Source organism: Tamandua tetradactyla, chromosome 18 (assembly GCF_023851605.1).
Source record: "Tamandua tetradactyla isolate mTamTet1 chromosome 18, mTamTet1.pri, whole genome shotgun sequence".
Lineage (NCBI taxonomy): Eukaryota > Metazoa > Chordata > Mammalia > Pilosa > Myrmecophagidae > Tamandua > Tamandua tetradactyla.
The window spans coordinates 29,248,029-29,260,793 of record NC_135344.1 but is presented as its reverse complement, the minus strand read 5'-3'; the positions used below and the strand labels follow the sequence as shown (position 1 = coordinate 29,260,793).

The 12,765-nt window shown below is 35.8% G+C and overlaps 1 protein-coding gene across 1 annotated transcript in view; it reads left to right on the top strand.

Moving 5' to 3' along the window:
* The window catches only part of LOC143662401 (netrin receptor DCC-like), a 294,187-nt gene that overhangs the window by 179,215 nt on the left and 102,207 nt on the right, over positions 1-12,765 (top strand). Inside the window, exon 9 of the mRNA XM_077136090.1 lies at positions 7,857-8,051. Coding sequence (XP_076992205.1) covers positions 7,857-8,051 — 195 coding nt within the window. The remainder of the gene's footprint in view (positions 1-7,856; positions 8,052-12,765) is intronic.

Genomic DNA, 12,765 nt, shown 5'->3' with positions numbered 1-12,765 from the left:
ATTAAAATGAAGACCCAAGTTCTCCAAAAAACGGCTTAGCATATGATTTTAAAGATACAGTGTTTTATTAGCACATACTACTAAGCTTGCAGTTTTGAGACAGTAGAATTTTAATCCACTCAGAGGAAACTAAGCCTGAAGAACTAATGAAAGTACATCATTTGGCAAGGAATAAGATCCTTCCTCCCCTCATTCAAAATGGGTCTATGTAGTTTGAATTGCAAAAGATCTGGAGTTTATTCAGTGTGCAGCAGCTGATCAAATGTGTCAATTTGAAAATACAAGGTTTTAATGAGATTTTATGATATTTGAAGTGGGTGTCCCCAAGCACTAAAACGAGAGAACAAGTCTCTGGTACTGACAGGCTTTCTTCTTTAACTGCTCCTAGAAAGCCACATCATGAGTTTCAGTTTTATCTGTCAAGTTCAGGGTCTCCCCCTATTTTAAGAAATGAGGAGCCTGTAAATAAAATTGAAGTTCATTGTGTTTTTCTCCTGTATTCTGCTCGACTTCCTACCTGCTGATCTGTATAGGTATCTTAATTCTGGTGGTCTTTGTCCAATCAAGAAATAGATCAACAAAGCCACATTTGTCCAAATATTATACAAAAAAAGTCTGGTTTCACCTCATCAATAATCTGTTTATTTGAGTTATAGGGGGAAGATTTTGGGGTGTAGGGTGCAGACTGTTTTTTTTTCCCCCAAGGTAACTATGATGAAACACAATGACACATTATATTATGTGAGAAGTGGGAAAACCATTCACCCTAGCTTAACCTTCTGTAGCCTCCATACACTACTTGAAGGTAAGTGAATCATAGTAATGATGAATATTTGGGAAAAACTGCTTATGCTAGAAAGGATTCTTGCAGCCTGAACTTGGGTTCTTCAAGTTCCCTGAGCAAGAGAGAATTAGTGAAAGGAAGAATGTTGATGGTTTGAGATTAAACTTGGGACCTGGAATTAAGGATCTCTTTCCAGAGAAATAGCTGGCATACTTTTCCCTGTTTTCCATTGCACCATCATCGGTGTGCACACTGACCTCACAGCCAGTGTGTAAAGGCACAGAGATTATAAGACATGGATTCCCAGCAATTATTTCCCAAGAAAGTGGTTAGATTGTTCACTGTGCTTGAGGAGACAACTCTGTCCAAAAGTCTACGTTTAGTGCCAACACGAATTGGTTTGTCCATATCAGCAATTGGGGGATGTAGGGGATGAGAGATTTCTTCCCCCTACCTATCCCAAATCTATTAATTCAATGGATTTAGTTTTAGGGACACATTTTTTTTTTTAATTAGAATTCACCATGGTGGTGTTAAATGAGCAAGCTGCCTTTTAAAATACTGACTAGAGACCTCGGTGTTCCCTTTGAATTTCTACTTCCTTTTTTCAATTTCAAGAGTGGCTATAAAAGTAAATATCAAACTCATAAAGTAGCTAAAATAAAGTAAAATCGTGCAATAATAAGGTCAGTTGATAGAGAACAATTAAGAATGAAGGGATAGGCTCATAAACAAAGGCGGAAATAAGATTGGCAGAAAATAAACAAGTTTCTATAAGTTAAGAAAAAAGAATGAAAGGAAGCACATTAAAAGTCAGCAAAAAGATAAAATACAGTCAAAATTATAAATCTCAACTTTGAAACATTGAGATTAATTAAAAGTTGCAGAATAGCTAAGACAGCAAACTATATATGAAATGTTAAATTAGGTAACATTTATTAAAATGCTGAATACTATGTTTATTAATAATAGGTCTTCATAAATTTAGCTATTTTTGTGGTTAGGGAAAAACTGAATAGTTAAAAAATTTAATGCTTAAAGTAAGTAAATAAGATTAGTTGGTAGAACATATATTCATAGAGAAAAGCCTTCTGTGATGTGGAAAGTTACTTGGCATGTAAAACAATTTGAAATGCATTATGAAAATTAATAAAGGGGATTTTAGGGGAGGGGTTGACAACAAAGGGGCAGCATGAGGAAATCTGGGAGTGATGGAAGCATCTTGGAGCAGGACCATGTGTTTTCATCAAAACCTATAGAACTATATGCCACTGAGTGAATTTTGCTGTGTGTAAGTGTTTTAAAATATTTTAAAAAGTTAAAACTGGAATATGGAATAGAATTATAAAAGGTTGAAAGGTAAAGTTTAATGGTGAATAGAAGTGGCTGACCTCTGCAATAAATTATAAGAAAGATAAATAACATTTAAAATCAATAGAGGTGGGTGGCCTAGGAAGATGATGTCCATTGCTAAGAACAGGCTCCACCAACAGAAATAAATGCATACAATTTTAGCTCGATTACCTACAAGGACAGAATGTGGGCACATCAATTGCTTTATGTAATTCACTGTAAAGAAATATAGGCTGTTGAGGACTGGAACAAAACTCGAACAAAATGGCCCATAAAATGCGGCATGCTAAATGGAGGATGGATATATGAGTATTTTTCATAAGTACCGCCTGCCTGCCACCCCTTGCTGTACAATTCACAACAGACAGTGCATGACAGTGATTGTTTTCATTAGCAGGAACTGGCAGAGACAAATCTTGCTGGCCACTTGGAGAAAACAAGTTTAATAACTGTATTTTCATCTTGTTTCATTTCTATGGGTGTCCATCTTTTTTCTGAGAGTTCTTATCTTATGGAGGGAGTTATACAAGACGGTGGTTATTTTATATATATTAACAGTTATAATAATGACAGTTTCATTAAACTTTATAGAAAATGTATACTTCATACTCATATTTTTTAATATGTTATGCCAGGCACTGTTCTAGGTGCTAGAGTTAGAAAATTTATGAAAGGGAATGAAAGAAAGTGTAAATGAAAAAAATTAAGTAGGTAATACAATAACTATTACTAAATCTGATGTGTGAAAACAAGAAGAGATTGGGAGTGATTAAGAAAAGATTGCAATTTAAATACAGTTGTTAGGGAAAGCTGCAATTGGAAATTAATAAAAACCTGGAGATAAAGGAGGTGGCCGTATCTAGGGTAGAGCTTCCCAGGCAGTGGGCTCAGTAAATGCAAATATTCTGAGGCTGCTATGTGCCTGGCATATTTGAGGAACAGAAAAGTGTCCAGTGTTGATTAGATTGCTGAAGTGAGGTGAGCAAAGGGGAAAGAGAAGTAGGAGGGAGAGGGATAGATCATCTATGGCCTTTTAGGCCATCCTAAGGCCTAGACTTACAATAAGGGTTTGGAGGAATTCAAGAATAATAATAACATGAACTTATTTATATTCTATTTATTTATACACATACCTATTTTCACACATATTTATTTTAAACACTTAGCTATGTGCTAATGACTTCCACATCAATATTTCCAGCTATGGCCTTTCACAAAGACCCACACTTACATACCCAACTACCTCCTTAACAGCTCCACAAACACAACTAATAGACATTTCAAAGTTAGCCTGAACCAAGGAGAGCTCAGTGTTATTCCTCCTCTCAGTATATCATCTACTCATTGGCCTAAGCCAGAGATCTATGAGCTATCACTGTTCCCTCTATCCCTCACCACTCACAACCAATCTATAAGTTCTGTTGATTATAACTCCCAAATGTCCCAAGTATGTCCATGTCATCTCTGCAACTACTAAAACAAGTTATAAAAGTATTTTTATGGACTCTCTACTTAATGTCCTCAAAGGTATGCTCCCTCCTCCAACTTCTTTTCACCTAGGAAGCAGGTGGTATTTAAAAACATTGGTCAGATCACACTTCAAACTCCCTCTCTCCCCCAGGATGAACATTCAAGGTCTTCTTATATTTAAAATAAAATCTCCATCCCTTACTTAGCTTGGTTTGCCTTGCTTTCAGTGACCTGGTCCATAGGCAACATTTTGTATCTTCTTCATTTTTCTTCTTACCTTCTATGATCCAGGCGCAGTGGCCTTCTTTGATTTCCTCAATGACCTAGCTCATTCTTGCTCTTGGAATTTCAAAGTAGTTGTACCTTCTGCCTATAAGGCTTTCCATTCTGATATTTGCTTGGCTGGCTCTTTCTGATCATTTATCTTAGACCCTCTCCAAGGAGATGTTCTTTGAAGAGTCAATTACTATACCATCAGCATAGCACTTAATAAGAGCTTATGATTTCTTTGTTTATTGTTATTATATTTTTTGCTTGTTTGTTTTGTCACTACCCTAATTCCTCCAAACCCATTCAGCACTATATTCCAATTACCAAGAACTGTGACTGACATAGAGATAGAGATGTACAGCAATTGGTGCATTGTCACCAGGATTAATCTAGTAGATTATTTAGTGTATTGTATATGAACATTACTAATTAGTAGAAACCTGTAATCATTATTCAAAGAAAAATAGATGTTCTTTAGAAACAAAGTAAACCAAGATAGAATCCATATTTCCATAACATGATCAAGAATAACAGTCGACCTAGTTATCTTGATAATGGAAACTCCAGTAGAAATTTGGGGCATCACTAAAATTTAGTTATTTTAGGCAAAATATGTTTATCTCAATAATTATCATAATTCTTTTCCATGTTTTATATGTGCAACCACTTATCTAGATATACTTACAAAATCTTTTTTTTTTCATGTTTTTCTGAGCAGTTATTACAATGTTGGCTCCAAAACAAGTATTGCTCATGTCACATACCCTCTATAGCAAACTTTTTAAATTGAGGTTTTATAGCTCATTCCAGTTATTACACTTTCATATCCGTAAGGTCATCTGTGTTAGAGAAGACCCAGGTAGTATAAAAGGAAAATTGCCTTTTTTTTTAATGTTAGAAGCTAATATGTGGGCATAAGTGGGCTACTTTGGATTATAAACTAAATCCTTCAACTCCTGACTAACTCCTCTTTATGATGAGGTCATTCTGAAGTTGGACAGCCCTTGGAGTTCTCGGAGAAATCGAGACCTCAACCAAGGGCACTGTGAGGGTTCTTGACTTAGTCACAGGAAAAATTTCAAGAACTAGTCAGTGTGCATAGCCAAATAGTTTAATAAGCTCAATGCCAGAGAACCCCAGGAGTTCTTAGCCAGCTGTGGAGGGCCCCGGGAATTCTCTGTGGGATGTCGGAATGCTGTAGGAATTCTCGGAGAAGTCTAGACCCCAACTGAGGGCTGACACCATGAAGGTTCTTGACTCATCTACCAGAAACCCAGCTGCAGGAAAGAACTCAAGGACTAGTCAGTGTGTACAGCTCAAAACTTGAATGGTTGCCAAAGTACACACGCTAAGAAAGATGAGTGGGAGGCATTCTCCAAAGGGGGAGAACCAGTCTGAGGTCAGATCCTTGCATTATAAGGTCTTGGAGGGGTTCTTCCCTCTCTGGCTATGCTCATAAGGGATTGATGGGCCACACATTTCATTGTTCACATCAGGTGCCCACCTGAGTGAGGACTAGGAGTATGGGGGCCAGGTAGGTGTGTGGGTGCCAAAACGAACTTTCTGTTATGGGTTTTAAGGTCACTTGGCTCTCCCTCCTCCCCTATCTAACCTGCCTCAGTCCACTGTGAGTGGTTTAGGTCTGTTATCACCTTGATAGGCACCCTTCCTTCTGACCCTATAATCTGCATAGGTTGATGAAACCCCTTTAATATTTAGATGGGGATACAACATATATTCTTATGTAGTTTTTTTTTTAGTTGAAAATAGATTTTAGGTATAGATGTATGATGAAACTATTTTTTATACAGCAAAAGATAAAATAATTTATATGCATTAATAGTCCATCTTCCTCAAGAGCGAGTTTGTGCACTCATCACCGTGTTACCCAGAAGGCACTGAGCCACGTAATTCTGTGGGTGCTGCCTTAACTAATTAGCAAGGGAGTGACACTGAGGTTTGGAGAAAGGTAGGAAAATTGTTATAGTTTGAGAGACGTTTGAAATATTTTTTCCCTTTTATCTTGAAATATGCTGAATATTGTCATTCAAATCATTATGCGTTTGTATTCTTTTTAAAATTATATTTATTTTTTTCTAAATACAAGACTAGGTAGATTATCTTCTTTCAATAGTTGTTGTTTTGATAAACTGAATTCATTGTAGAGCCTATTATATTCTCAGGACATTGGCAAGACCTCCTAGGCAATAGGTCTAGAAAGGGTGAATTCTTTCTTTTCATCTCCTTTATTACCTTTACATAGGTTTGTTGCATGAAATACTTCACAAACTTTGTGCTTCTGCTGTTAGGGTTTGTATTCATATTTTGAAATGTTTTCTATGATGCCTTTACATATTATGTCACAGGCTTCTTCAGGGTGAATAGGAAATAGTATGTCCCTTTTGCTTACAGAGAGGCATCTTTGGAAAATGTCACCTTTAGAAAGCTGTAGATATGGTAGCTATTTTTAAAACTTCAATGAAAGACGCTTCCCTCTATCACTTATACTAGAGTATACATGTTTAAGATGCATAAATTTGGTTGTGGAGAGTGTCTCAGATTTTGTTTTTACATTGAGAAGAAAAATGCATTTTAAAATTACCTTTAGTCATTGTTTTCCCTTGATAATTTGGGGTATGTTACCTTTGGAGATTTTCCATTAGAATAGGCTACCTGTGTTTGTGTTAACTTTTTAAAAATATCATACTGGGTTGTGACTGCTTTTGTACTTGTCTGTCTCCTCCATTAGACTATAAACTCCAAGCATACCTGTTCTGTGTCTGCCTTATATATTCTCCCACGTATCCCAAACATCATTGGCAACTAGCCCCATATCCGAAACATAATAGATGCCCATAAATATTTATTAATTTAATAACAATCAGTGACTAGAAAATGATCATTCTTATAGGAATGGAGCCATAGGAAATAATGATGATGTCAAAATTAGAATGTCAATTTATCTATTGACAATCAATACACAATCTCTTTAAAAGAAAATTTGCATCAGGATGGCATACATATTCTCTCCCTAAGAGCCAACATCAGTTGAGAATTTATGTGCTATTCACAATGAGTGCTTTTATTCATTTTCTCATTAAATCTTCTCAACACCATGTGCGAGCATTGCTTTCCTGATCCTCAATCCTCATTCTGCAAGTGAGGAAACCTAGTTGTAAAGAGATTAAGTGTCTCACAGCTGGTGCTTATTCAGTAGATTTGAACTCTGCTTTTTTTTTTTTCGCTTCCAGAGCTCAAGCATTTAGTCAATTTTCAATATTTGTAATGCCAACTTCATCAGAAAGAAAACTCAGAAAAGTTAAATAAACTCCTGAGGTTAGACAGCTAGTAAATGGCGAATCTGGAATGAAACCAAACATGCACAGCCCCAAAGCCTGTCTGGCTTTGGCTTCAATCCTGTCCACTGTTTTCTTCCCCTTCATAATGAATGTGCTGTTCACAGATCCAGTAAACCACGGGTCAGGCACCATCCTAGTCATGCAGAGAAAATCACGACCTCCTACAGTTTCTCCTGACAATTTCTTAAGAAAAGACCCTTACATTTATAATTTTTTTTAGTTAAAACAGAGTATAGAAGGCTTGGGGAAGAGTTTTTGACATTTAGTTTCCCATTCTATTATTCTCATATCAGTCTTGATTTCACCTTCATTAATGATACCTACGAAGAAACATATGAAAACAAGAGAAATAAACCAAAGGAAGAAACAGAAAAAAGATGCATGATGCCACAGCACCAATGGAGGAAATTCTGTATTCTCTTATGTGTAAGAGATTCTGCAAAAGTAAAATCAAACATGAAAAATGTATCAAATGCTGAAAAATGTTGGGACTTGGACTGTAAGTGATAGATCCTATGAGCACCAGTGGGCTTTAATACTACCTTGCTTGAAATGGACGCTTTCTCCTGCTAAACAATCTGTTAATTGACACCTTGATTATGCCTCTTTTTGCATCCCAGAGTCTCAGGTCCCTGACCAGCCAAGCTCTCTTCACGTGCGGCCCCAGACCAACTGTATCATCATGAGTTGGACTCCTCCCCTGAACCCAAACATTGTGGTGCGAGGATACATCATTGGTTATGGTGTTGGTAGCCCTTATGCTGAGACTGTGCGTGTGGACAGTAAGCAGCGATACTATTCCATCGAGAGGTTAGGTGAGTAGCTGTGACTTTTATTCCATTAGGTGAATAAGTGATTTATTTAAATTTTTTCTCCTTCTTGGAAAATTGTTCCTTGAGATTATGACTTCAATTTGTAGTATATATTAATTCTTAAAGCAACTTTATGGATATAGTCTGCACATACACACACTCTCTCTGGGTTGTGGATTTTGGGAATTGTATAGAGAAATATCTGCAGTGGTGGTTGTCCTGGTTTATGTGCCATAAGGACACAAATGTGCACTGGATCATTTTTCTTTTTTCAATGGTCAATGAAACTACTATTTATAATTCTGACAAGGAGTCACCACTTTTTCTTTTTTTTTTTTCTCACTAAAAAAATATTCTGTCAATATTTCTTTAGCCTTGGATTGTCGAGTCACATTACCTTCTATTTCCCTTAGAATTCACAGATAAAGCTTTATGGTTATGTTAATATGACTCTAAAACAACAAGATGAAAAAAGAAATTTTCAGTCTGCTCAGTGACTTGGAGTTATCAAACCCCTCCTTTAATAAATATCCCTGCTCCCCAAATCCAAGTTCTAGTGGACTCAACTCTCAATCGCTTAACTGACTACCATGCTTCAACTGTGATACTTCTGAATTCATTGAAAATGTGTTCTTTCAAAGAGCACTAGTGTGTGTAAAAGCATTCATATTCATTTTTATGTCTGAGTTTCCAAAGATCTCTAAGAAATAATATCATGAGCAGAGAGAAACAGAAGAAATACATGCCAGCTACCAGGATGCCAATAAGTTAAGCAGTTCTTAGAATGCAAAGCAGCAAGTTGGCTCTACCTGTTGATTTAATGCCATTTTATTTGCAGTGAAGTACTCTGACCCCACAGGAAACTATTGCAATCAGATTGAAGGAAAGGAGGTGCTGCTTATTTGCTATGTTTCTCATAAGCAGAACATTTTGATGTGATGACAAGGCTACTTCAAATTTGAGTATTCAAAATGCAGAGGCAAGAGATTTTCTCAATGTGGGTGGGAAATTACTCACCCATTCTCTTTACAATTGCTTCACTAGAAAGAGAAGTGACAACTGAAAACCCCCAGTATTAGATGGCTTGGCATTTAGAAACCCATATTCTCTCAGCTAGTCCCTGAACATGAATATAAAGATGATCACAAAATTCATATTTCATGGCCACCAAATCTATGTCAGGGGACTCTCATTTATCCATTATTCAGCATACACTGTCACTGAGAGTTCATCTTGATGACACACACAAGGCAGTGTAGCCAGGTTCCCGGGCAATGCAGATGGCTCCCCAGCATTGAAGAGGGTGCACATTCAGAATGAATTCATGCAGGAAAGATAGCTGCATTGGTTCCCCATGTTTAAGTAATGATGCTCTTCATTACAAAGAAACTCTCTGGAAGTCTCCAAGTCTGGGAGAGTTTAAGAGTTTGGGAGATTAATACTGGAAAATCTCCCCAAATCCTTAATAAAAATATGGAAAGAAATTTCCCATTGTGAGTTATGTTGTCAAGAGACAGGAAAATTGTGAAAGATAAAATGGACTAGGAACCTGTCTCGTGATAGATAGTTGTGAGTTTGCACTAAAAAAATGTATCTGGATAAAAAGATCTCTATATATATGTTCTGCAGCCCTTTTAACATAGTTCCATGTGCTTGATAGTAGACAATTAGTCTTTTCATGGTGGTGGTGTTCACTAAGTTTTTTCATGGTTATACAAATAAATGGAATTATTTTCATTTATTTCCATTATTTAGCCAGCATGTTAGACATATCTTAAGTTTTAATTCTTACCAAGCCATTAGGTTTCATTCAGATTCGTGTTTGAACTCTGCAAAGAAAACACAAATTGCTGTATTTAGTCTATTGAACATTAAAATTGGCCCTTCACTTTTCACAGTATTTTTTCAAAAGGTGATTTATAAATATATATGTGTAAATTTTAATATGCAACTTGTCTAGTCATTATATATGAAGATATAAATGTATATGCATGTGATGGTTTGAAGTTGCATATAACCCAGAAAAGTAGGTTCTTAAAGCCTCTGCTCTTCCCTGGAGGCTGCGCAGGGCTCCCCTTGCTTCTAGAGCCCTAGAACAGTTGTTTTAGGCACTTCCTGCTGTCCACTAGCTGCTTTCAAGGAGGAGTGAGTCCTGCTGCTCCCTACGCTGCCAATTTACTGGAAATCTCTCCTTTTAATTAGTTTTTAAACCATTCTTTAAATTTTTTTATTAGACAAATTGTGGGATTACAAGAACAATCCTGCATATACTACAGGATTCCCCTACACCACCGTGCCACCAACACCTTGCGTTGGTGTGGAACGTTTGTTACAATTTATGGCATAACTTTTTATCACTGTAGTATTTTTTAGCATTAGTTACCTTTGTTGCAATTGTCAAAATATTATTAAAATTGTATTATTACCTGTCATCCATAATTTACATTAGGTGTCTTTTTCCCCCATAAACTACCCTATTATTAACATTTTGTGTTAGTATTGTGCATTTTTCATGATTCTTGAAAGAACACTCTTAAATTTGCACTGTTAACCATAGTCTACCTATAATAAGGGTCACAGTGTTGTGCAATCCTGTTTTATCTTTTAACGTCTATTCTAATATTATATACATCCTAAAGTTTCCCCTTTTGCCTCTGTCATTCAGTGCTGATAACTATACTCACCATAATGTGCTACCATCACTTCTATCCATTTCCAAACCTTTACCATCCACCTAAACAGAAATTCTGTACAAGTTAAGAAATTCTGTACAAGTTAAGCATCAATTCCCCATTCTTTAACCCAGTCTAACTCCTGATAGCCTATATTCTAGATTTGAATTCTATGAGTTTACTTATTAGAATTAGTTTGCATTAGAGAGATCATACTATATTTGTCCTTTGTGTCTAACTTATTTCACTCAAAATAATGCCCTCAAGTTTCATCCATGTTGTCGCATGCTTCAGACCTCATTCCTGCTTTACTGCTGAATAATGTTCCATCACATGCACTTACCACATTTTATTTATATGTTCATCAATTGACGGGCACTTGGGTTGCTTCCATCTTCTGATGATTGTGAATAATGCTGCTATAAACATTGGTGTGAAAACACCTGTTTCAGTACTGCTTTCAGTTCTTCTCGGTATATACCTACTGTGGTATTGCTGAGTCATATGGTATTTCTATACTTAGTTTTCTGAGGAACTGCCAAACTGTCATCACAGTGGCTGAACCATTTTACATTCTCACCAGCAGTCATTGAGTATTCCTATTTCTCCACATCCTCTCCAACACTTGTAGTTTTCTGTTCTTTTAATACTGGCCATTCTAGTTGACATGAAATGGTATATCATTGTGGTTTTGAGTTACATTTCCCTAATAGCTAGTGATGTTGAGCATCATTTCATGTGCTTTTTGGACATTTGTATTTCCTCTTTGGAGAAATGTCTATTCCATTTTTAATTGGGTTGTCTGTCTTTTTGTTGTTGAGTTGTAGGAGTTTTTAAATATATTTTGAATATTAAACCTTTATCAGATATGTGATTTCCAAATACTTTATCCCACTGCATAGTTTGTATTTTCACTTTTGTAAGAAAGTCCTTTGATGCACAATTATTTATTTGATTGAATTACGTCTAGCATTTTATTATTTGTTTTCTGCTTGTTCAACTCTACCTTTTTATTTTCTCTTTTGGCCATCTTTTGGATTATTTTAATTTATTTTAGTTTTTCATTTTAATTCTTTATAGGTGTTATAGAAATAACTCTTTTAAGGGGTCAGCCAATTTTTTCCATAATGGGTCAGAGAGTAAATATCTTAGGCTTTGCAAATCAGATGGCTTCTGCCACAACTCCCCAATTCTGCCACTAAAGCAAGAAAGTAGCTATAGACAATACATAGATAACTGAGCATGACTCATGTTCCAGTAAAACTTTGTGGATCCAGGTGTTTAAATTTCATATTAGTTTTCATGTTATAAAATGTATTCTTATGTTGATTTCTCAACCATTTAAGAACATAAAAACCATTCTTAGCTCATAACCATAAAAAACATAGACTCTCGAACATATTTTGCTGACCCCTGCTCTTTATAATTGCTCTAGTAATTACCACATATATATGTATCCTTTCATAATCTATTGAGTTAATATTGTACCACATGGTATAAAACATAGAAACTTGCAACCTTATGAGTCCTTAACATCCTCGTTCTCCTTATGTTGTAATTGGCATGTGTATTACGTCTACATGCATTGAACATCCCATCAATCAATGCTATGCTTTTACTTTAACTAGTCATAGGTATTTAAGACATAAGAAAAATATAGTTTTCTATATTTATGAAGATATTTACCATTTCTGTTGTTTTTAATCCATAACTGAAGGTGAACTCCTCTTCTGGCATTATTTTCCTTCAGCCTGAGAAACTTCTATAGCATTTCTGTTTAGTGCAGGTCTGATGGCCACAACTTTTATTAGTTTTCTTTTCCCTGAAAATGTCTTTATTTCACCTCCATTCCTGAAGGATATTTTCACTGGTTATAGAATTATCTATTGATAGACCTTTTTTCTTTTTTTGGCCCTTTAGTTATTGCATCACTGAATTCTGGACTCCATGGTTTCTGATGGGAAACCAGCATCGTTTGAAATGTTGTTTCCTTGTATTATATCTCTTTTTTGGGTATTTTTTGGTTTTTTTTTAAAATCTTTTAT